Below are 25,813 nucleotides of genomic sequence, written 5' to 3'. Positions count from 1 at the left end.
GCATGACATGTTACTTCCCTTTTCTGGGGACATCTTTAATATTCACATCACTGAGAAGATACTTCATACACACACAGAATAAAACTGGTCTGTGTAACTGTTCATTCATGTTCCTGTCCAACCCTGGGCTATGCAGCACATCATCCACAACAGATGTACTCAAACACCAAATCTGCACCATGAACTACCTGGCACACCTTCCTGGAGAAAAAAATTTCTGTGACTTCCTATTTTATGGTTAAGCTCCAAATGAAGCAATGAAAAGGGGGTCAGAGACAGAGAAATATACACATTTCTTCCTATATTACTCTATGATAGAAACATTTCATTACCTTTTTTTTTTTAGCTCACTGGGAAAAGAAAGGAAACAGGAGTAGACTGTTTTTCCCAATGACTTTCCCAGAACCAAGTGAAGGTGTCTTATACTTTATGGCAAAGTGAAGGTGTCTTACACTTTATGGCAAAACAGATGAGTGGGTTTCTTGGAAGGGTGGGAACCAAAGATCAGCAGAATTCTTCTGTATTCTGCTTTCTTCCCACAGAAGGTTTCACACAGGTAAATGTCAGTCCTCTAAGGAGAAGATTTAACTCAAACCTTCTACATCTTGAGACTAAAGAGGAAAAGGAAGCTCTGAAGCACACTAGCTGTTACACTATTTGACAGCTCTTATCCCAGAGCCTGCATCTCCCTACAAACAGTTCCTCTAACACAAGGAAGATAAAATACAGTTTGCCTTTCCTCCATCATGTATAGGTCATTTGACTTCATTTTCTTCTGGCTGGTTATTTAACACCTTCCACAGAGGAATATGCAGTTTTGGTCCTGTGAAAAGTGTCTGAGACTGTGTATTTGTAAAGCCCCCCTCATAAAATGCTCAGTGCATTGCTGATGGAGTCTCTCACTGTTCATAACTTTATAAAGTAAGGTAAGTTTTCCTAATGCATACAGTGTCCATCTGTACTTCAACATATCAAACTATACAGTGGTTTTGTGAGGGGAACAATATCTAATAATCTAAATGTGGCCATTACACTTTAGTCTTGAACTGCAAACCATGAGCCAATAATGTCATCACATTTTTTTCTCAATCCAACTGTCATCATTTCTCCCTAGTATGGCATAAAAAGAAGAGGACAAAAGTTATGTTCAGGCAAAAGATAACCATAGTACACCCTGAAAACGCTTTTAGAGGAATAGTATTCTATAGAGTTATCTTGCTGTTTCAGAGTAGAAGCATTTATTATATATATATTTAGCACTATCAAGTAATCTAGAATTTTGCAACATGTGTTATAAGTGCAAGGATTTTAAGTTAAACAGCATTTAATTTAATGCACTTTTGGATAAACAGCTTCTTTTCCAATTTATCAACATTTAAACATCTGCTTTGCCTGTAGTAACTTTCAGAAATGTCCCACAAGCTACATAAATGAGCCATCCAAAAATATGACAGCAAATTGCTGTTTAAACAACTCATGCTCACACAAAAGAATTTACCCATTCTTCCAGCAGACCTGAGATTTAAGAGATGACGACCCTTTGAAGGTGAACTGCTGTAACCTGTTATAACTTCTAATATTTTTCTGCGTATAAATACTAACATCTTTTATTTCTTTAATTCTCCATGAATTTGTTTCTTCTCACTGTTGTAAAAGAGCTTTATATGGGACTCTTCTGGTAAATGAATTAACTGCAAGAATTTAGTCAATCCTTTATACCACAGAAGTAGTTATCTTGGAAATAGCCAAGGTAAAACAGTTAAAAGAAAGCATTACATGAAGCAATTAAATTCCTCTCAACTCTGCCTTAAATAACAGGCTTGATGAAACTGGCTTCCGCGGTGCCAAATTAAAATGGGAAACTCCAGCAGAAGAGCTCAGAAATACCAGTTTTCATCTCTTGTAGATCTAAATCTGCTGCAGTTAATGTTCCAAAGGTAATGGAACCACTTTGTTCAGCAAAACCAGGAGGTTTTTTCTCATCTCACAGTCAATGAGAGGTCTTATCTGTTTTAAGCACCCAACATATTCTGATAAAGTAAGAGATATCCCAGTTCAGCCTTGGACTGCAAAATTGAAGGAGAATTGAGATGGGAAGAGAGATTCACTTTTACTTCTGGCATTGTCACTATCCCTTTCAATCTTTGCCCTGATTTATACTTAAACTTGCATTGTCCTGAGGTTGTGACAGTGCTACTTTGAGGAAATTTCCATCAAGTCATGACACAAGAGAAGATTTCTTTGCTCTCAGCACACTCCATTAGGGGTTAAAGCAACAACTGTGCTGAGATGATAGATTTGGTGCCTGTATGGTCCTCAGTATGCTCTTGAATGAGTCAGGATGGGGAGTTTCTCACGCCACAGTGCAGAGATGAAAAAGACCTCTCTCCTCAGTAGCTCCAAGGCTAGGAGCTCCTCCATCTGCCCACAGCTGACGCCTCTGCAGGCAGGCTGACTGAACACACTGCCACGTGCTTGCTGTGGCCTGGCTCTCAGGCACTTGGATAACATACACAACAGAGCAGCCTACAGCTCATTTACCATGCCTGGAAGAGAATTAATTCAGCCCCATCTCTACAATCCCAAAAATAATCTTTCTCACAGAAGCAAGCCCATACTGTTTATGGGTGTAAATTCTAAGTCCTACACAACAAGGTAGGGGATACCATCCTGCCATTATGTACATCACTCTTCAGGTATCCACAACAACCTTGTAACAACTCAATCCCTGAAGAAGAAGGAAAAGAGCAACATGGATAACCCCTTGTTTACTTTACTATGGTTTAAACAGTGTTTGCTTTCAAAGTTCATGAAATTATTATTAAGCTAAATTAAAGCTTAGAGCATTTTGTGTTTGTAGAAGTGAAACCCAAATCTTAATATTGCATGCAATTTGCATGAATTCCTTTTGATATTTACAATTATTTTTAGAAAGTCACACTTCCTCAAGGTTAAAAAAAGCCACAACCCATAAAGACAGCTTTCAAAATGATTCTTTCAGTGCCATGTGACTAATACACACTATGCTGAATTTTAAGGTCATGTATTTATTTGGAAATGCAATTATGCAAATTTTGTTTTCTTCATTGTTAATATATTCTGGGACCAGGATTAAAAAACCTGGTGAAAAACTCCCTTTCAAGGAGCTGCAGAACTATCTGTGTAGTTTCTCTTTATCCATTCACAAACACCCTTGTGCATATCTATGCAGCTGAGTGAACAGCTGAGATGCCCAGAAGGAAGAGAGAAAATTGTACAAACACACACAAAAGTTTTTGGTGTCCTTCCTTATTTTCAATTCCTATAATGAACTTTGTAAAATTTTCAATCTGTAAATGGATTAAAATTGGCAAATTTCCTTCAAATAATTTCCTAGCTGTAATAATGGTGGCTTGAATTGAAATGCAACTTTCTCTTGGAAACAGATACATAAAAATCCAATTTCAGACTGTAATATGCCCTATCTTGTACTCTTACGTCATAACTAGCAAGCTATAAGCCTGTAATTTTTTTTTGGGTGGCTGTTTTTCTTTATATTCTTCCCTTTTTTCACCACCAGTGGACCTCGTGACCCACTTTTTTTCTGGCCAAGCATGGTAAGCTGCAACTGACCAAGCTGCTTAGACAGAGGGGAGGCCTAGGGTCTATATGAAGCTCTGTATCTTCCCAGTGGTTAAGGCAATCAGCAGTTACCTTTGGCCTCTGTGAGCTCAGCATTTTCCAGCTATTCATCTTCACTTCCCTAAAGAGCTCTATAAAAGTTAACAGTACAAACAATACGCTGGAGATTAACGCAGCTCATATAAATACACAGCAACCACCTGGCAGTGCAATGATTTTTCTCTCCCAGGGCAGGGTCTAAGGCAGGAGAAGCCTTCACGAACCTCTGTGTAAATTTGGTCCTTAAAAAGACAGGAGAGATCATTGTCATCATTGCCATTGCACTAAAGTTAACAAGAGTCAGGTCACCACCTACTTGTGATGCTGGAAAAATTACTGGGAACAGTATTCATGTTTCAATTTCTTCCCTGGGACAGACTTGCTTTTCTCAGCAGTTTCTCCCTCAAGGAAGATTACTGTAAACAACTGTCCTATTTTTATGCAAATTCACATTTTACAGGAGATAAGACAGTAATGATAAATTCTTCCCATTTCCTAACACTAGATGAGAAAAACTTGACTCCATAAAGAACCCAAATTGTAATATCAGAGTGTCATTCTTAATGGGGGTGAAACATATTCCCTTATTAGCAGGAACAGAACATCATTTGTTCTTGTAACATGATCTGGCTGTCTGCAAAGAAAAATCCCAGTTAATCATTTTATTTTATTATATTTTTTCCAATGACTGAAATTTACACAAATGAAAATAACTAGGGATTCATCATGGGTTGACAATACTTTCAAATTAATAATGGATGGTGTCACATCTCCCCTAAATTACTAACTACCTTGACAGACAGCTAATAAACACTGCAGCAGGGTGCAGCTACCTCCTACACATTACATTGTCCCCTGAGTCTTAAACAACAAAGGATGTGCAGATTAGGAGCATTTCTCATTTGCATAAATTAAGCCCCAGCTCTGCCTTACCTTGTCTCCTTGTCCTTGGGCATGGTGGGTGACCCATAGCCAAAAGCCTGCTTGTCCACGGGAGAGGGCATTGCCTCGGCCATGCCTGGGAGGCCAACAGCACTCCGCGCTTTGGCATCCACAAACACAGGCGGTCCTGGCTCCTTTTTGAAGGACTGGCGGCTGGGGGAAGCCCTGTCAGGCTGGATGGTGTGGGCGGGAATGTGAGGGCCATGGTGAGGATGAATATCGATCATTCTCATGTCAGCCACCCTGTGGGGTGAGGCTGGAGGTGTTTTAGAGCCAAGAGTGGGCAAATGGCTCTCTGGGTACTTCCGTGACTTTTGTCTGTACAAGGACTGCTCCAGCATTTCAGGCTGCATGGAGGGGTTGCAGTAAGTGCTCGATGACCTCATGGCACTGCGATGGTAGGTCACAATGTGGTCGGGGACATCGAGGGGGTGTCCGGAGTGCGGTGCAGCCACACTCATCCTGCCCTCGTGAAACAAGTAAGGGTCACCGTACAGGCTTTCATTTCGCATCAGGGTGAGGTTTTTGTTACTCATGTCCTCATCTGGCTTCACGTCCCGTCTCTCCAAAATGGCGCTTGGGCTAGGCGATATCGAGCGCGAGGCTGGCACGCTGGACAGCCGGTCCCTGGGGATGGTGGCATTGCCTGGCACACCCATGGGCCGGCCCCCACCATAGGGAATCCTGGATGGAGAGGGAGGCATGGAGTGGGGCACCGGGGTGGAGGGTGGAGAGCTGGGCATCGCGTGCAGAGGGTGTGTGGCAGATCCAGGGCGGGAACCACTTGGGCCATCTCGTCCCGTATAAGCAATTTCCCTCTGCATCTGGAAAGAAAAGAAAAAACACCTCAGATACAAAATCACTGAATGAGCAAAAGATGATGTGGGCTGTCTACAGAAAATTAGGAAATAAAAATAAATCCTCAAGACAAAATAATTTGACATCTGTATAAATAAAACACTTTGGGACCTCAGTGCCTAACAGAAATAACAACTATAAATAGCAATAAAATGGGCTGTATGTTAAAGGAATATGAGAGGTTTAAAAATGCTTTTACTTTTGCAAAAACCATCTCACCCTAATCTGATATTCACAGCTACTGAAGCTGAAATCAGGGGTTGTGGTGCCAGGTGTTCCACGTATGTGTAGCCAGTGACAGACTTACACAGTTTATTGATCAGACACACAGGCTAGAGTTCACTGATTCCAAAGCAGGATAAAAATGCTGATGCTCTGGCATCACAAACATACCTGAAGTCCTTAGACAAGAACAAGAAATATTACAACTAATTAGCCATTTTCTTCAGTGCAGGATTTAAGCTTTTGCTAATGACTTGATGTGGTCTTTCTTACACAAAAGATACACAAAGCACAGTAGAAAAACACACGCATTCATTGACTGTAACACAGCCAACTTATGTGAAAACAGTCTGACCCTATGTAACGTGTGCCATTGCAAAGATAAGAGTGATTCAGAGAGTTTGTAGAGCACATGCTCAGAAAGTCATTGAACATTTTATCATAGTTTTGCAAGCAGCAGCAGTAAGAAATGAGCAAGTAAGGAAAAGAAAAGAGAAACTTCCAAAACAAATCTATTAGTGCTTTGTTAAGAGAGGCTTGGCAAAAATCTGCAATGGACATGTGCTTTTGAGAGTGCAGAACCTCACTGTGCGCAGCCATGGCCTGTCTGGATGGCTGAACGCTGTCAACGATAGACAGGAGAAATTCTCCTTCTAGAAAGCATCATGTGCCTGCTCTGGTGCTCTTGGGGTAAGATAGATGAACAGGGAGATGAAAAAGTCAGCTGAGGACTAACTACATAAGAAAAAAAATTATAATTTCTAAAATTCATGCTGACAATTTCATCTTCCCTTTCCAGCACCTCTAAGGGATTTTAGAAAACTGTGTATCACCAAGCCTGACTACACATTCCTAAAGTTACAGAGCACAAAATAATGTGGATGTTGCTGATCTGAAGTGTACACAATTTTTCTCCCCTCTCACTCCTTGCTTTGATAATGTGACTGGATTCATTGTAGTTACAGTGATCCATGGCAGATGAAGCAAGATTATTCCTGCCCCACCACAGGTTTTTCCACTGGTAAGGGAATTGCAGTGTCAGTATATAAACAATAACTGTTCTTATCACAGCACGTTCTGCACTCAGGAATTAGAAATAATGTTCCCCAGGGCCAGAGATCAACAGTATCAGGTATTAGAAAGAAGAAAGGAGATAATATGATTGTGGCCACAGCAATAATAAAAAAGTGTAACAGAACAAAGGTGTGTACTGGGATGGGTCATAAAATGAGCCAGACAAAAATTATGAAGTCAAACAGGAACATGGCATAATTTTTTCATTTGCACAGAGAATAAGTCTAGTCTTGAATTTTAAATAAGATATAATTAAAATATAACTAAACAGTATTAATCACTTTATAAGAGGGAATTCAACATAGTTTTCTACTGGCTTGAAGAACCACTGCAACATACTAAGCTATATTGTGTGTACTGACTCTGGCCCTAGGCCAGCAGAACAAAATGACTCCTGACTTGAGCAGCTTTGGGATCCTGCCTTCAAGGACAGGCAGATACACATGTTTTACACCAACAGAAGAAGCCAGAGAAAGAAAATGCTCCTAGATTTCTACTGTACAAGCTACACAATACCCTGTTTAGTTGCTTCAGATAAAGCTACAACAAATGGAATAGTATCTGTGAAGGAAACCATAGTCACGAGGATATGCTGGGTTGCAGTGAGAGGAAAATTCCAATGTTATGTTGCAGACAGGAGAAAATTTCCATGGGAAGATTTGAAAGCAACGGGTTTAATTTCCCTCAACTTCTGGACTTCATATTCCTGTATATGCTCATTCATTTCTCATAAGTCAAAGCAACCTGTCAAAGAAAAATTCCTATTTTCCACCATAACATCATTTAGATGGAATACTTTTAAGATGGAAAATAATTTGAATATGGGACTGAGCTATTGCTCAAAATCTTGTGTCTGAGTACTGTTGTATGTAACATTGTTTACTTTTACTTTGAAGTAGCACTTGGAGTACAGAGCCTCAATCAAGGCTCCCTTGGGCTGGGCAGGGCACAAACACCTGGGCACCCAACCCCTTTCTGAGAAGTTCACCTGCTATTTTAAGCCAGGACTCAGGCCCTGGGTGGAGTGTACCAAAGGGGAAACTCCTGGAGCCAGAGAGTCCAGGGTGCCCAGGAAAGATTCACTGGGGCATGTGGGCTGGGCAGGGACCTGAGCTGGTCACCAGGAGCCAGGCAACTTTACTCCGTGGATTACAGTGTCTTCTGCCACGTGGTTGGTATTTCCTCTCTTTCCACTTTTCTCTCTCCTCCAGACTCTTTGCTAATGGTAAGTTTAAATATGTGAAGGATGGTCTCTTCTTCCTTCACATCTGTACCTCTTTTGGTGTGATACTCTAGGCACACCAAAGAGGTACAGATGAAAAGCAAGGAAAGACCATCCTTCACATTTCTCTTTTCATCACTCTCTCACATATAGCCCACTTTCTGTGCTGTTTTTCATCTTCTCTCATCCACCACAAAACCCCCATGTTGCTCAATAAAACCCTATACTCTTCTACACAGGCTGTCTTGAGCCACATGTTCCTGAACTTCGCATGACTCAGAGACAGAGAAAAAGGATATTGGGTTTATTTGAGCCTCTAAATACTGGTTATTTAGAGGCTCAGATAAATACTGAGCTGTCCCACACGATTGCTTTGAGGGCAAAAGCAAGATTTTTTAGTGTAAGACCTGGATCATGTGCTTTTCGACTGCACTCATGTAATATGTTTACCTGAGGGTGGGGTTTTCTTTAGCACATAGCTCTTCCTTGTTCCAACTGCCTATAAACTGTACATCCTGGAAATGGAAACTTGTCTTATCAATCCTTAGGTTAAAATATGGCAAACAGCTACAACCATTTCTGTATAAAATATTTGAGGGAAAAATCTCACATCACCGAGAATCTTTCTGTACTAAAAAAGATTACACCAGGTTTACACATCTGCTGTGGAGGTTTTTGGTCAGTTGAATAAGACTTAAGTCTATAAGATACAGATTTTGCTAGTTTTTTTTAAACTGAGTCTCTAAATGCTAAAGAGTGAGTGTTCTATAAACCCAGTTATGTTCTTTACTTCAAAGCTTGTTGGCACCCTGAATAACTTGCTATATTTTGAAAACGTCTATATGCACAAAGTCAGTGAACCAGTTATCCATCCAGCCAGGTGGGTACAACGAGCCTCACTCCTGGTGGCTGCACAGAGGACAAGCAGAGCCGGTGTCTCTGCAGCCGGGGCATGCAGAGCCATGCCTGCACACACCAGGGCAATGTCAGCCAGCAGGGCATGCCTGCCACCAGGGCAATGCCAGCCACCAGGGCAATGCCAGCCAGCAGGGCAATGCCAGCCACGGCCCGGCACCAAGCCTGCCGCTGACTCACGGGCACCGCACCAACGCTCCCGCTCATGGTGCGGCCGGGTACCAGACACACAGCCTGACTCAAGCCTTTATCTGCTACAATCTCAATATGAAACTCAGGCAAAGGGAAAAGTAGGCCAAGTTTCTGACCTGGCAGCCCTTCCCTGTGCTCTCCTGGGCCTTGTCTACATCACCAGAGAACACAGCAACTAGCTTTGCCCCAGGATGTTCAGACTGCCAAAATACCTACACAGAGCATGTTCCCAAGATGAAGATCATTCATGCACCCTCTTGGAGACACTGGGGAGTTCCCAACAGGCTCCATTAATCACCTCTCAGCCATGTGAAGCTATTACTTTTCTTACTCTCCCTTTGACACACTGAACTTCCCTGAGGAAAGTGTTCCTCTGCTCTGCAAGCTGGCTCACCCAACAGTAAACATAGGACACCTGCAAAGAATTTTATTGAGATCTTGGAATCTATGATGAAAAAGCTACAGAAATACTACGTACTGATACAATACTGATAAATTAAACTGTAAAGAGGTATTTCATGAAAATCGCTCAATAGAAAAAAAAAAAACTCAAAAAGGAAGGCAATCCTTTACTTTTCCACTTGAGGAAAGACTTAATTAAGGAACTCTTAATCCAACAACACTAAAATCCATTAGTTTGTTCTCTTTTCTTAAAAATAAACTGACAATATCACTGTACTAGTTGTCCAAACCCCTCAGCTTCACCATTAGTTGCACTATATGATAACACTGCTGTCATGACTGATCTTTCATTCCAGTTGGATTTGGAGAGCTGAAAGCACAAATCCACTTTTGAAAAAAATAGTTTTTCAATTTTTTTAATATTTGAAAATATTATTAATATTTCTAAAATAACATAATTTACAATAAGAAAAAGTACACTTGAAAACTGCAGAATTGGTAAATAGTTAATGAGAATTTTAAGTATCTGTACCAAAACTATCTGTCTGAAGCCAAATCAGACATCACTGAGAGGCTGTCACACTTGTCTCTTCTTGCTTTCTCACAGAATGCCTTCTAGCACCTATAAATTTCAGAATTGTTACAGAAAAAAAATCATGTTGGTTGCAGTTGTGGGTTCCTTCAGCTGCCCAATGTCATATTTGAAAACATCAAACACATCAGCATAATTTTTAGCTGTTTCTGATCAGAAACTTTTCAAATATATGTACTTTCAGCAGACAACCCTAATCCAAGAGAGCTGAAACATTTCAAAAAGCATCAGTAATGACAAAAGTTGGAAAAAAACACCCATTAGATTTCAGTCAACAGTGATGTTATTTCTTACACATCCCTGAGGTGCTCTAGAGCTTTGGCTTTCCAGACTCATAGAACTGGGTCGACTTGGTCGGAGTCTGATCTGGGGTAGGCACCCCAACTCTTCCACATTCTCTTCAGCAGGGTGGGTGCTTGGTAGTTTGGGGTTACCAAGCAGTGAGACATGCTGGGGTTTCAATGGCCATCACTCCTTGGCAATGCTTCCAGACTAGAAGTTTACTTGGCAATTTTGGCTAAGAATGGGCCCTCTGATGCCCAAAAAAATTATTTCAGACCATGCAACCACTGTCCTTGTCTATGTTGGAACCTGGCCTCAGTTGTATCCGGCCCCACAGTACAAGGTTCTAGAAGCTGCCAGGGTTCACAATTGTTTTTCATTATGGGAACCACACACTGGTAAAATAAAACTGATTTCAGACATTCAAACTTCCAGTGAATGGGGAAGTCCAAGACCCAACTAGCTGTTCTTAACATGTTTCATATATTGCTATTATTTTTTCCTGGCTAATGTTCCAGAAAAGGAGTTGCAGAGCTCCCTAAGAAACCTCAACATTTATAATCAACTTCCCAGTATCATAATACCTAGGTTTCAGTTCTTCAGTCCTTTTGTATAGTTTTGGTATAAACTATATATAGTTTATATATAGCTGTAAAAATCTCTGTATTATGGTGAAAGGACAATTGAGATAAAAATTCAGAACATCTATAAAACAGGAACTTTCTCTTTCTGGGGTCTGATTACATATATGGTGGATGTGTCAAGAGAATAACTGGGTCTTTCTTCTTCCATTTATGCTCTTAATTCTATGGGTTTTTTCTTTCCCTTGATGAACAGCAACACAATCAGTCAACAGAAGATGTTTCTTAGTTTAAGTCTGTGATGATTAGTGATGGTGAAATCATCCAGTCTTCTAGTTTCTATGTTCATAGATTACTTTTATTTTCACCAGGGTCAGCTAGCTAGAAGCTGACATGAACAAAATTGGAGAAGCAGAAGATGATGCTCGCTATCTTAGAAGGTGGAATTTAGAGGACATTTTAGAGGAGAGGAGGCATTCTGACTGAAACATAAATAAGGGTTGTCACCATACTACCCAATGTCACTGTGACATCCAGTCCCCATATCCTTCTCCCAGTTGTGCAGGTGTGCACAGAGATTTTGGCAAAAGCACTATTTGATACTCACAAGCAGAATTTCTAGGATACCATACTATGGTTACCAGTACATTGACTTGAAGCTCAGACACACTATCATTCCCCTTGCCATACCATAAAGCATCAAACACATTCTTAACATTATTTTCCCTTATTTTATACATATATGTTTAATACACACTTGTGTATGAATCCAGTCCCTACAGCAATCCAAATGTTTTACCTCAAGGTAATTTACATGTCTCAGTATGTCCTTTTATATCCCTGACTACGTATAAGCTTAATTCATACCATATCCTAAAGCTCCCATGGGGAAAACAAAGAATACCTAGTTCACTTTTTACTGAACGTAAAACAGATCCATAAAATTCTAAGCTAACCACAAAACAAATGTGATGGTAATATCAAAAATAATGTTTGATTGCTTCACCTTGCCTGTAAGTCAATGTGCATGCTGAAGAGGGATCACACAAACAAGCAGACAAGAGAGTTTGCAGAGCAAATCCTACACAGTCTGCTCTTTTGGACATAACTTCTTCAGCTATCCAGATGCTATCCTGAGTATTTGTTTTTACAATTTAAAATACTAGCACTCTTACTACACTCTTAGACAACATTGTTGCCTACAGACCAATAAAACAATTTTTGATAAGATCTTTGCTTTGAAGTAATTAAAGTCACTTACTGTTTCTTAAGGAAATCCCTCAAATGGCTACAGCAGTGAGATGAACATTTGGTTCCACTTCTTCTAATAAAGCACTTTTTGTTTTCAGTCTTGAGTATCAATCCTTGGTCTATGGTATAATATTTTGTATATCCATGTCTTCTGCAAAAAGGTTTTCAAACAGGAAAAATGTTCCTTTTTCCCTCTGCTCACACCAGGCCATCTTGCTTTATCCGGTCATCTAAGTAATGCTGTTTCAATAAACTGAAGTACTTTTCCACGTGACAAGCCTGCAATTTCTCCTCCCATTCGAAATTAGTCACTAAATAACCTCCTTGGCATGTCACCTAGTCACAAACTGTGTAACACTATGTGATTCAGTCGCTCAATCATTTTTTAATGTGTGCCTATAAGATGCATAGAAAGAGACTAACATACTGGAGTGAACCACAAAAGAGACTCACAGAGGGGAAAGCCATGAATAAAATGGTGAGTAACCTCTGTTTCAGTAACACGCTGCATTTCAAAGGCAACACTATGAGACCCATACATATTCATTCCCCAACAGGTGAAGACCTCCAACTATTTAACAAACTCAGTAGACAGAATTCTAGAAAAAAATTCAGCAAAATGAACTTTACAAGGTTTTCACCTCCTCAGATTGGTAGTGCCACTGTAGAAGGAAGCACAAGCTCCTCCTGTGGAGGAGCTGTCTACTCATTAACCAGGCACCTGAGCCACTTGGGTAACCTGAACTTCGGGGTCCCATAAATCAATCCCACAGTTATCTCTGCAGCACACCACATAAGCCATTATGATTGGTTGTTTGGTTTGATTTGTTTTGTGTGGTTTTTTGGGGGTTTTTTTTGGTTTTTTTTGTTTTTGTTTTGTTCTTTTGGGTTTTTTTAAGAGGAAATAATAGAAAAGGTAAATACATTTTCAAAAATTAGAACAGAAATTATGTTTCACTCCCTTCTATCCACAAAAATACTAAAGAATATGGAAATTGGCTCCTTAAAAAGACAGCATTTACAGTCTAAAAGAGATGACACTTAAATATCACAAGGGAAAATCTCATAACACAAACCCTTCCCAGTCCTGCAGTTATCTTCTGCTTTGGGGGGTTGGTTCTTTTGCTCTTGGTTTCAATTTTTGTCTGATTTTTCTTTTGTGAAGCTAAAAAATTGCCTGCATCATCATAAATGGCATTCAAAGGAATAAAAATACAATTTAAGCATATGGGCATGAGCTAATACTGCTGTACAGAATCAGCCCTAATGGGACATTACAGGAACAGCATTTCTGTTTCTGAGTACTGCTCTCAGTCTCAGCCACTAGTGAAGGAGGTATCACTCTTTCCTGCTATGAAATGGCAATTTGACACTAAGCATTTAAGTAAGAGGAGAAAGATCAGAGCAGAACTGGTAGCCAAAACTAAAAATCCAGGTGTTCCACCCCTTACTACCCCCAGCCCAGCATCAGAGAAGTCTTCCAGCTTTCTAGACAGCTGCTGTGAATTCTGATTTGTAATGTATACCATAGATTTGTATGCCATTATTGATCTTGACTAGAACTTTACAAAATTTATATGTAGTGCAATATAAAGTTTTTTTCAGAAATGTAAAAAAAAAATCATTTTGTCTTAAATGCTTACTTTTCAGTTTCTCTGTAAAATATTTTAAAACATTTTTATTAAATATTTGCACTAGCTGTATAATAAAGTATTATTATGGCACAGAAACAATGTTAAACCTATTTATTTTTATTTCAAATTTAATCAGTCAAGGCTTGTTTCTTACAATGTAGGGGTAAAGCAGTATTTACCATTCAAGCATCTGGTTTATATTTGGCAGGTTTAACTAACCAGTCAAGCATCCCCTTTTAATGAATGTATGTATATACTTGACCTAGTTAAAAAGCTGCTTAGGTTGGCAGACCAACCAGACTCAGAAACATCAAGAGTAAAAAAACAAGCAAATTATCCTAGAACATTTTATTGCCACATGTGCTTTTCTGCAGTTGCAGAGAATATTCTTCTATCCATGTTCTTCCTTACAGGCTAACAAACCTGAAGTGAGAAATTATTATGCTAAGATGCAAGATAAAAAGGATGACTGTATTTTGCTAAGTTTCCCTGCAATGAATTGCAAGCTTGTGGGCTGCACATTTTCAGTAATTGGACTCTAACATGACAAAGTATATCTCAGAACATCAGACAGGGATATAAATAGCTCTCCATACACATGACATGACATTCATGTATGTCTGAGGTATACAAAAAGCTTTTCATTAGATGAATTAATCTACTTTTAATTTTAGAATATATCAGGCACAACGTCATAAGTTATATCATTACCAAGGCTGTAATTTAATTTGTAGGTTCTAACAATGAATACAAACAATTCAAGCATCACTTTCCATTTCAATTACTTTATCAGAGCCCTCATGCATTATCTAGCTTGCCATTATTATATTATCCCATGTACAATTACTTGCCATATATTTGTTTATAAAGTACCGTACAGAAAAAGAACTTCTTTTTAGTTCAAGCCCCTGTGTAAACCAAGGGCATGCCCCTAAGAGGCACAACACCCTGTGCTTCACTGAGACCAAGCCTGGAAGTTTGGGTTAATTTCAGACTTTAGACCTGATGTTAATGTCTATATTAATGATAGGCTCAAGTCACCACAGACCTGTAATGCCAGTCACCCTCCTTTCTTCCAAATCATTAACAGTGTTGGTCTGTTGAACCTTTCCATCAATTTGCTCATCACATCAATTTATTTCTTGCTTGTTTCCCTCATTTTGAAGCAGAAAAAATGTTAGAGGTTAAGCATCAGTAGAACACAAAATTATAAAGCCAGAAAATATTCTGAAGTCTGCTGTGGGGTATCCACATGTGGCATAGACATAACTTATTGCCTGACTGTTGATCAAAGCTCTTTCTGCTCCTGATAACAGCTCTTTTGGTTCCTATTCCTTTAATACTACTTTCATGGATGGAAATAATTACGTAGTTAATGCCTTATAGTGCTGTAAACAACTGTTTCCTTGACAGAAAACAGGGAAGCACTTCCGGTGATAGCCGGTCACTAACTCAAGACTTGGTTTTGTTCTCAGCACTCCAGAACAAAGTTTGTGATGGAGTCAATTGGGTTTTGCTTAAATTCAACAAATTAGTTCAGTCCAACAGAATCCAAATGGAAAGACAGTTCACTGATGACAGCTTTTAGAGCTGAACTACAAAGCAAGCATATTTTCTCCTGTATTTGGGGGTTTGGGGCTACGATTCTAGGTGTGGATTTGGGTTTTGAGATTTGGGGTTTTTTCTGCCAAGGAAGGTCTCATGCCACCTCACCAGTCCTATTGCCCACCCAGCTTCTAATTTTGATCCAAGAAACCAACAGTTTGAGATGACAAAGACCAGTCTGTGGAGCTGTCTGCAGGATCTCCCAGCTCTGCTGGCTCTGATACACAAGACATACGAAGGCAGCTGGGGAACTGCCATCAGCATCTTTCTTCTCTCCACTTAGGACGGTACCATGACGAGGTCAGTTTCTTCTATGAAAGGAGACTGATGCTTAGCTTTGCCTCCAAACACTCAGAAGAGAAGAAAAAAAATGTTTGACCTCATCCTGATCCTAGTCTCAGTTGCTTCCCCATGGCAAAAATGAGGGAGCAGAACACAGCCCCCAAGCTGCTGTCCTTCACAGAGTCACCCAGGTGACACACACTGGCATCCAGCCAGGCTGTGCTGCTGCCACTGCACTCCACTCTGCTCTCCATGATCCTGAAAAGCTCTTTCAAACTGACCTTGACATTTTCACATCAACTCTCCAGCCCACTGTCCATGTTTATACCTACATGTGTGGTGTTTCCTTGAAGACTGAAAATCCCACAGAAGCTCTTTGGATTTGAGAGGCCAAGCTAAACAAACAGGGAGGGAACAGAACAGTTCTGGCTGCCTAACACATACTGGATTTGAGACTGAGTGCAGACCACACTATCTTCTCCTAAACATGCACATTGTTTGTACTCCCTCTTGTTTACTGGTTCCAAAGGCATGCAGTGAAACAGATATGCCTTGGAGTAAACACAAGTACCATAAAATTCTCTTATACTTATTTCAACCCCCCTAGTCCTTACAACATACATGTGAACAAATAAACAAAAAGCCCTCTCACGCCACAGAGCACATTACTACTGGCTAGAATGCGCCACTATAAAGGGGATAGCATCTTCACTGCTGCACTTCAAAGCAGCACTCTTACTAGAACAGCAGGAGCTTGCAGTGTGGACTAACCTGTGCACAAAGCCTTTGAACCAGTCCACCACCACACGAGCATCTGAGCTCCCAAGAGAACAGTGTTGTCTTGTAAGCTGTGTATTAACATTGTGTATACACACATGCATATATGTTTTGCATAAAAGCATTCAACTTTTGGGCTATCTTTGGTGATGGCAGATCAGTATAATCTGAAATTTTTGATTTTTAGGGATTCAAAAAGGCAAACAAATAAAGGCAAACAAATAAAGGCAAACAAAAGTGGGAAGTCATCTGCTGGAAACTCTATAAGCCTCTCAATTTTTTTTTAAAGTTTACTAGAGCAAATATAGCCAACTCTCACTGGAGTTGCATGAAGAAGGTTCTGCAAAACTGAACTATTACGTCAGGTCTGCAGTCTGTCTCTCTACCCTGTAATTCAAACCTCATGTTTCCCCATTTTTTCTGTCCTGATTTAAGCAAGGACATTTTCCTAGCTATAGGAAAGTATCACAACATGTATCGCAGACATATATGCATTAAGCACCTCTCAAAAAGTCAAGAAACAATATTAATTGCTCTGGATTGAGGATTTGTCTCACCTAATGTTTCATTAGAAGAAAGTCAGCCAGACATCCTCCAGAGTCAGCTCATTCCCCTGGAGCTGGGTGGGACAAGCTGCCCTTTTGCATTCCCAACCTCTCACCACTGACTGCAGTGGGTGGCAATTTCTACACTGATCTTATAAGGATTAGATTTTTTTAAAAATTCTTTATAGTAAGCCTGCCCATATGTCTTTTCATTTAGCTCACTTTCTGTTCTGTTTCTCATTCTACTTTTTTCCTTCTTTATAAAAAAGCTGAGATCCCATAACTACCAAGGACAATGACAGCTTCATTCCGTCTGCTGCTTGCTGGTCCATGCAATGGACATTGCTGTGATCTGCCTTGGAGAATCCAACTTGACCTGTGGTTTCTGCTTTATTGAACTAAAAATTAAGCATCTCTCTCCTGAAGCTGACAATAAACATTATTTATTTCTCAGCAGAGCAATATGGGAGGACATTAATTTTCCTCTTCCTCGGTCCACCACTAGTACACTTATTTATGCCTAAACTTTCTAACTTTTAAAATGCAGAGAACGGTTTGTGGCATGAAATGTTCCTTTCTTAGTTCATAGGTAATGCAGAAATATTAATAAAAAGAAGCAAGTCATATGTTGCAGATATTTTACTAACACTTAACACATTACTTGGTCTGATGACCTTAAAGATCTTTTCCAACCTAAATGACTCTGTGATTCCCTGAAACAGGGAAGAGAGACAGGAGGTAAAGAAGTATTATGTGGAAAGGTAATAGGGAATTCTCAGTGTAAAAGTACAGAAGAAAGGAAAAAGACAAAACAAAAAGGGAATGAGACAGTGTGAAGGATAGTAAATAGGAGTTTGTGAAAGATAAAAGAGAGTAATATTAGAGATGGAGTGCTGAAAAATTATTAGGGAAACAAGAAAGGGATAATAAATAAAAAAGGAAACAAAAAGAGACAAGCTGGGAAGAGAGGAATTGATGACAAAAAGGTGAGTTAAAGAGATTAGCATACGAAGAAAGTCAACAAAAAATTCAATGAAGGAAAAAAACCAGAATAATTGGAAAAACATGAACTAATGCAAATTTTCTTCAATGCTAGAATATTTTGTATTAGTTCTTGTTATTACAATGCTGTAGCCTCGCATAGTAGGCATGGTAGGGAGAGGGAGAGAGTAAGAAAGGAAGGAGAAGAGAGACAAGAAAGAAGAACATCCAACATAAACTTACTTCATTTTGTTTAATATTCTGAGGCTTCATGGGTTTTTTGGCAGATGTGGTCATGAGGGTGGTTTTTAGGAAAGAAGTGAGCAGAGCACTTCAGGTAAATGCCAGCTACAGTGACCCACAAATGCTTGAGGACATGGGCAAAGAAGGTAAGACCATTGCTGGCCTTTGCAATCCACTCTCATATTCAAAACAAAGATAATTGAGATGTACTTTAAAGCTATAAATGGCTTTTGAAACCTAGCACTCAGTTCAGCCATTAGCACTGAAGGTGCAGTTAAGGTTCCAAACAGCTTCATCTCCCTCAGACAGTGCAAGAAACAACAGCTCTCTGCAAGTGAGGCCTTAATGCAGCATCTCTGAGATTTCCATGCAGTGGGACTGCGTGCTGAGAGATAACGCTGAGCTGGCTCCTGCCTCTGTACGTGTCTGCTTGTCAGTGGGGGACAACAGAAGTTCTGGTTTGATTGAACCATCACCGAGCTCTGACAAGTGATGGGACATGTCATGTTCATGCACATGTGCACGCAGCCCTTACTTCTCAGAAAACTTTTTCCCCTTATCAATTCCATCATGTTATCAATCCCCTGACCACACAGACTTATGACCCCAAGAACACCTGCACATCAAGAGCTCTTTGGCCATCATAATGCTCAATGGCCCTTCCCATTCCAAAATTGAGGTCACCTTTCTTTCAGGTGTAAAACAAGAAGCAAAGAAAAAAATAAGAGGAAAGCAGTATCATTCTTCTTGCCATAAAATGGTGAGCTTACAACCTCATCTTAAATACAGCTCAAGGAATGGGCTCTGTATTTGGACTAGGCTGGTTGTACCTGTACTGAACCTGCTGTCACAGACTGAGTGTCAATAAGAAAACCTTGACAACACACTGGCTGAACTCTGCTTGGAAGGGAATGGAGCAGAAGGCCACTTGGAACCTGACCCAGAGCCATCCCATGAGAGCTTCCAGTCTAGCCACACTTTAGGCAAAGTGAGCAAAAAGATGGATGAGATGCAGCACATTTTGCACTGGCCTGTCTGAAATCACAGTGCCTCTGTGTGGAACTTTATTTCCCCAGCAGCATTTCATCATTTGAGCTATCTCCCTTCTACCAGTCTGCACTCCTTTACTGCTGATTGGCAAGACAAATGTCCAGATCACTTAACAGGCACTCATTTCTGCCTATTTATGTATTTAATTTCCTATGAACAAATGAAATGTGAGAGTTAAAAAAAATGTTTAGATTATCCAATTAAGTAGAGAGAAGTTAATAAATTTCTCATGCTTTATTTTCCTATGCTTCCTTTGTGTGCTATGCAGACAGAATGGTGAATGCACTAAGAAACCTCTTGGCATTTCAGCCAAGATTTTTCAGGGTGTTATCACAAATGACAAAAATATAAACACACTAAAACATAACACATTTCAATCCTAAAAAGGTTGGATTTACATAATTACATCACTGGTTTGCCAATATCCACATTTATCTCATCAGTATAGCATGGCCCACCCATCCCATAAGATATTCAGATTGTTTGGATAGAATGTAAAAAAGCTGTTACTGATCTATTTTTCTAAAGTTAACATTATGACAACCCTCATAACCAGTGCTGCATTCAAACCAATTGTTGCCTTTGCTTTCAAACCAACTGCTCATTTCTTCAGATTTTCCACTAATGCTTTTTATGGTAGAATTTTCTGAGAACAAACAGTCATGTAATTCATGAAAATGCAGAAAGCATTTCCTCCTCCCTCCCCATTCTCTTTGAAGAGATGAAGGACACCCTGTACATAACATAGACAACCACCACCAATGAAGGGAGCCAAACCCTTCAGACCAATCCCTACTTCAGCATTTCCTTAGGGCACCACAAAACTGATGGGGTCATCTCTTTTTTTTTTCCAAAAAAGGAATAGTTTCAAAGATGTACAGTTCTGGTACAGATCAGCATTTTTATTTGGTTTAAATATGCTGTAGATCAGATTTCTGCTATTTAAAAGAAAAATACTTTTAGTAACTGCACTCATAAATCAAAATAAATGCATGGCTTTCTGACTCCCTGTACTAACTCAGCTCTTATTTTTGTTCCATATTTGTATCTCTTCTCATTGCACTGAAGACAACTACAACTGGACAAGTTGATAGAGTTAAATAAACATAAAGAAAGTATAACCCTTGGACTCACATTACCAAACAACTGAGTCAAAATACAATTTCTATTACAGATATAGGAAATGGGTTAGAATGTAAATAATACAGAAATATTACAAAACCGTTCTGAGAGTAAAAAGACATAGGCAGCATGTTTACACACCTGTTTCTTCCAATATAAGGACACAGAAAATCAGAAAAAATAAGTTGCTGTGCTGAGCTTTGGAGTCAGCACTATTGGCAGGAGACATGGTCATGAAAAATCTAACATTCAACTGGATTTTGCAATGCAAGTGTCCAAGTCATACCACAGCTCATAGCCATAAGATCAAACAGCATTTGCAGTTTTATGTCTTTTGAAATGACAGAAGTGCTATCAGTGCATCAACTAAGAGTCTTAGATCACAAACTTCTTTCTACCCTGTTTGAATCCTAAATTTTGTTTTCCTTTTACTTCCTTCTATCCCAAAAATATCCAAATTGGTCAGCATGGCTGAAGTAAACAATCTGGTTTACCCAAAGGTCAAGCTATCTATAGCAAATATTAAGTGATACAGGGACTAGGCCTTTACCCAACACACCCATTCAGTCTTTTCACTTAGTCACACGGAGTTCAAATTTGCAATGATGTTAGAAAGACATATATTCAGACAAAAAATAATTTCAGCATCACATCATTTCTCATGGAGTCCTATTGCGTGCTGATATTTGCAACTGTCTTGCTTTTGCCAGCTGAGGCTTTTTTTAACCCCAGATCTTAACCTGTATCCAAGGAAAGATATTTTTACTGCTCATATTTTCAGAAGACTGATTAGTTTTCCAGAGCCCTTATTAGAAAAAGTACAATCCAACATGGAGAAGAATCAAGATCCTCAGACGCATAACTGTGTTTTCTTAAACACCAGGTAATGGTTTACTCCTCTTTGTTAAAAGGAAGATAGGGACAGAATTAATTCTCTTTAGTACTCATAAGGCTAATGACTAATAATATACTGAAGTAAAGACTCAGTGGAAAGCAAAGAATCTAGGACACAATCATGAGCTAACACATTTTGGATTTGTGGTGTGGAAAACTTACTGGAAAAGCTAAGGTCCTGCATGACAAAAGAATGGCTTTTTTGAAGAAGAAAAAATATTGTTGCTAACCTCACTTGATTCTGGGAACTGTGGTAGCAAAATGCTCACCTTCAAAAAGTGATTTTTAACCCTGGTCAATTAACAGCTCATTTGGAAAGCTACCTGGAAGTCATAAAACTTGACTGGACTTTGAGTTTCGTGACTCCTGCAATTCAGATAAGCTACCTGGTTTACAAAGGAGGTAAAGAAGGACCTCCCTCCTCATAAGGGAGGTCACAGCCATGAGCTTTTTTACCATCTGTCAATGTGTTTGGGGAGCTTCAGCAACATCTGAGTCTGTCAAGTATTTAGGAATTTCAAGTAAGCAGTCAAATTAGTGCAAACTGTTCTACTAAAAGCAAGGAAAGCAGAGGGAAAATAAAAGAGCAAAACTTCTAAAGAATTGGCACAAAGAAATGTTATGTAAAAAGAGGTGGAGTAAGAATAAAACCAGAAACTAGTAGACAATAAAAAATGGACTCAAATCCAATCCTTATGTTTTTATTCAGGGCAAGCTCTTATTGAAGGCAGCAAAATCTCTGCCTGAGAACCTCAGATGTATGAGGGATAAAATTTATAGTTTTAATGAAGGGCCAGAAAGACCTTCACCCAAAAGAGATAATATGTTGTCTGTGGATAACTTCATCAGCTGCAAGGTAAACTCTCAGCAAACCTCAACATGAGAGGCAGAACAGCTCGAATACAGGCCTGTTAGTGGGAAATAAAGAACCCTCCCCCCTCAAAATTCCATTCTCTGGAAGTTTCCAGGTAACTGGTTTGTGATATCTACCATATGACACTCCTCTCAGGCTGACTGGGAGATCATTGCATGGGTGTGGCAAGCTCGTGTTCCTTGAGCAGTTTCATATCAAGAACATGACACTTCTTTCAACAGCAATTTCATATAAACTTAAAATCCATCCTCATTATTTGAAAATTAAAGAAACACTAAAAAGTGTATTTTAAAATACTGGTATAGTATTAGTATCTATGAGGTTCTATTCCTTATGCATACATATATATTCCCTATACATACATATAATACTATTCCTCATGTTTGTGAAATAAATAAAATACACCAAAGCATAAAGCCATCATATTAAAAAAGCCACAGTGGAGTATCCATCCAACTGTTACACAGGATCTGTATCTTTAAACAAAACAGCTTTGGGCTAGAAAACATTTGAGATTAATATACTGCTTTATGTGCAGATAAAAAAATAATAATAATTTTTTCCTTATAATTCTATCCTTTTTCTCCCTAATTTTAGGCATTGCACAGCAGTAGGTATTGTGTATCAAAGGACACATGAATGAAAGAGAACAGGTACATTTACAATCTTTCATCACATTTGATGCAGGTACTCCTCAGTATCTGCAGGTGTGTAGTTGCATAAATAATTGGTAACTACTGAAAACCCACTCAAAGCAAAAGTAGTAAAATCCATATCAGTAAAAAGAAAATCCAGAACATCAGAGACTTCTTTTATAAATTTTTTTCAGATCCCAGCAAGATTTGTAACAGCAAGTAGGAAAATAACTGTTCATGTCCAATACGTAGGTTTGAAAACAGACATAAAATCTAAGAGTAGAGGTTGGTGGTTTAAAGAACAATTAAATATTTATTTTCTCACACAGATGAAGGAAGAAGAAGCAGTTTTCATTGTTCTGACTGAAATTCCCAGTTAATCTGAAAATACATTTTAGTCTGGAAAAATAAAAAAGAAAAAGGAAAAGAAAAAAGGGATTATATATCCTTCATTATTTATGAGCATCATCTTACCTTACATCTCTTGGTGAGTTCTGTTTCTAGATGGCTTTGGCAGGTATTTAAATTCAGAATTAGTTTCAGCAATATGTGCCATTAAGTCTGCTCTTTAAAATAAACTGCTTTTTCTCTTTTCGTCAGACAAAGTATGTGGCCTAAAAGAGCTGCAGCGTCTCTGCTCAAGAGATTTCATGGACACTCAGAGGCTTTCTTTCCACTGTATGAAAGTTAAATCTGAGTAAGGAAGGCATTTTTCCTGTCCCGGAAATCAGCATAACCAAAACCAATGCTGAGCTAATGAGAAATGTTTCTTCCATGTGTTCTGTTTGGCAGACACCGCAAGTCATATCAAGGAAACACGTGATGTTTATAAATACAATATGGCTTATGTTGTCATAACCTCTCAGTGACAAAAAGAGCATTAGAAAAAGCAGACAGCAAAACAGCAGGAGAGATGACATTTGTATCATTTGGAAGGTCTCTATCAGATAATAGAGGTATTAGCAATTGCCTTTCATTTTGGTTTTTTTTTTTCCTTTTTTCCCCAAAGGAGACAAACTTTTAAAGTAATAGGATCAGAAAGGTAAACACAAAGCAAGTTATATAAATACTGTCCTATAGGCATCCTAGCACTAAAATGCATTCACCCAATTTATTGCTTGAATTATTTTCCAAAAAATACTTTTGTTCTAAATACCTCCATGTAATGCAAAGAGCTCTTTTTTTTTTTAGCTGTAATATACAATGTAAGATATAACTGTGGCATTGTTTGCAACTTTATGTTTATTAATGTTAAGATCATAAGCTATCCAATGAAAATAAGTTAAAGATGCTGGATGTACGTTTACAGGTACCTTAAGAACACAGAAGAATTATTCTACTTTTTTTTATTTCTCTATCTTTTCTGCAAAGCAGCACTGAAATTTAGCCTCCTTGGAAACCTTAAATTCTTGGGCAGTTGTTTGAGGGTTTCTAGTACTTGTAGGGTATTTTTAAATTCACACATTGCATCTAGTTCTAGAGAGTTAAAATGCTGGCAGCCTGCTAACCAGTCACTTTCAGGGGAAAAATGAGAAGTTGGAGGTGTGCAATTTCAATAATAAAAGCTATTTAGCACAAGTTTACACAACTTAACAAATGTCTGTCTCATTTTCCTATACAACTCATTTTAACTCCTCTCACCCTGGCAGCCAAAACCCCTACTGCTGTCCGGAACATTATCATCTTTTTGCCACTCTAACTCCCACAAAATGTGGAATTTCCAGGTACTCTGCACGGCCCCAGCTCAGCTCTGACTCAACTTGCCCTAATTGTTCTTTCTTGGAGAAACAGTCACAAAAAAAAATTCCAAAACACCTCAAAGCATACCTCAATACAACAACCACCACAATAAGCATTCTTTGGATATTCTAACCTCACCCAGCAGAGATCTTATGCAAGTCAGACAATTAAGTAAAACTATGGTAGGTCTAGGACAATTCAAAATAAAGTGCACCTCACAGACTTTAGGGCAGGTGGATGGGAAGAAGAAGACTGCCAAGTAAAACAGCCACTAGTTTTTATGAAGAAAAATCTCCCTCCCAGTTCTCAAAATTGGCTGGTAGGTGAAGCCCAAAACCAACCACTGCATAAGCCAACATTATTAGTTTCCAGCTGTGCCACCAGAAATACTGACTAGTTTCTATAACAGAGGGGGAGGTTGTAACTTCAGTTTCTTTAGCCTTTAGCCACACCAGAAGAGGAGGGTGTAGAGAATGAGGACAGAAAATATTCTGTGCACATTCAGTGGGGGAATCACTTCAGCTCAAAAGCCCAGGATGGAAGGAGCTGTGTCCATTCCCTCAGCACCATGTAAAACCCCACAGCCAGTTCCTTACAGCCATGTCCTGGCATTCAGCCTATGCACCATGGCTGAGTGAGCGCCAGCCTGGCCCTTCCCTTCCAACCCGTGCAAATCACAAATGGCAATTCCAAGGGCACAGAGCAGCATGGCTGTGTACATGCATTTACACTGGAATTCAGAACAATGCCAGGGGGAAAAACAGACCATCTAAACATTTGTTCCTAAGACAGTATTTTGTCAGAAGAAAGTATTATTGCACAGGCAGCTAGAAAGTGCTGATAAATTATACAAGCTCAGGTGAAGCAATAAGTGAATGAAAGGCAGCAATGTGAAGATATATTTTTCAAAAAAAAAACCAAAAAACCCAGCTGTTGCAGATTTACAGAGTACATTTTGAGAAAGGAAAAATAAAAAAGAAAGAGCACAAGCACAAATATTCAGTGAGACAGCACTATGAGGCTATTTCTTGCTTAGCAGCATTTAACATGGCAGAGCTGCCGAACAGACCATGCTCTATGAGATGGAAAGGGCCAATACCAGTAAGCAAGTGAGGCACTCAGAAGGATTTCAAGAAAAAACTTTCCTTTAGAGCTTGCTTAGACCCTCAGCCAATTCCCTTTTCTCAGCCACAACCCACTCAGAAAAAAAAAAGCATGAAACAAAGAAGGGCAGGAAA

General features: G+C 39.2%; 1 protein-coding gene across 15 annotated transcripts in view; it reads right to left on the bottom strand.

Moving 5' to 3' along the window:
- Nucleotides 1-25,813, bottom strand: part of KIAA1217 (KIAA1217 ortholog) — a 177,640-nt gene that overhangs the window by 44,649 nt on the left and 107,178 nt on the right. For 14 of the 15 annotated variants that reach the window (XM_041408966.1, XM_041408955.1, XM_041408952.1 and 11 more), the window contains one exon: nt 4,594-5,426. In XM_041408966.1, coding sequence (XP_041264900.1) covers nt 4,594-5,426 — 833 coding nt within the window. Of the gene's footprint in view, nt 1-4,593; nt 5,427-23,309; nt 23,608-25,813 lie in introns of those variants that run through there. The other variant, XM_041408965.1, reaches the window with a different exon arrangement.

Source organism: Onychostruthus taczanowskii, unplaced genomic scaffold (genome assembly GCF_017590055.1).
Source record: "Onychostruthus taczanowskii isolate IOZ18803 unplaced genomic scaffold, ASM1759005v1 scaffold3, whole genome shotgun sequence".
In the NCBI taxonomy this organism is placed as follows: Eukaryota; Metazoa; Chordata; class Aves; order Passeriformes; family Passeridae; genus Onychostruthus; species Onychostruthus taczanowskii.
The sequence above is the reverse complement of the archived record's forward strand: the minus strand, read 5'-3'. Positions and strand labels throughout refer to the sequence as shown.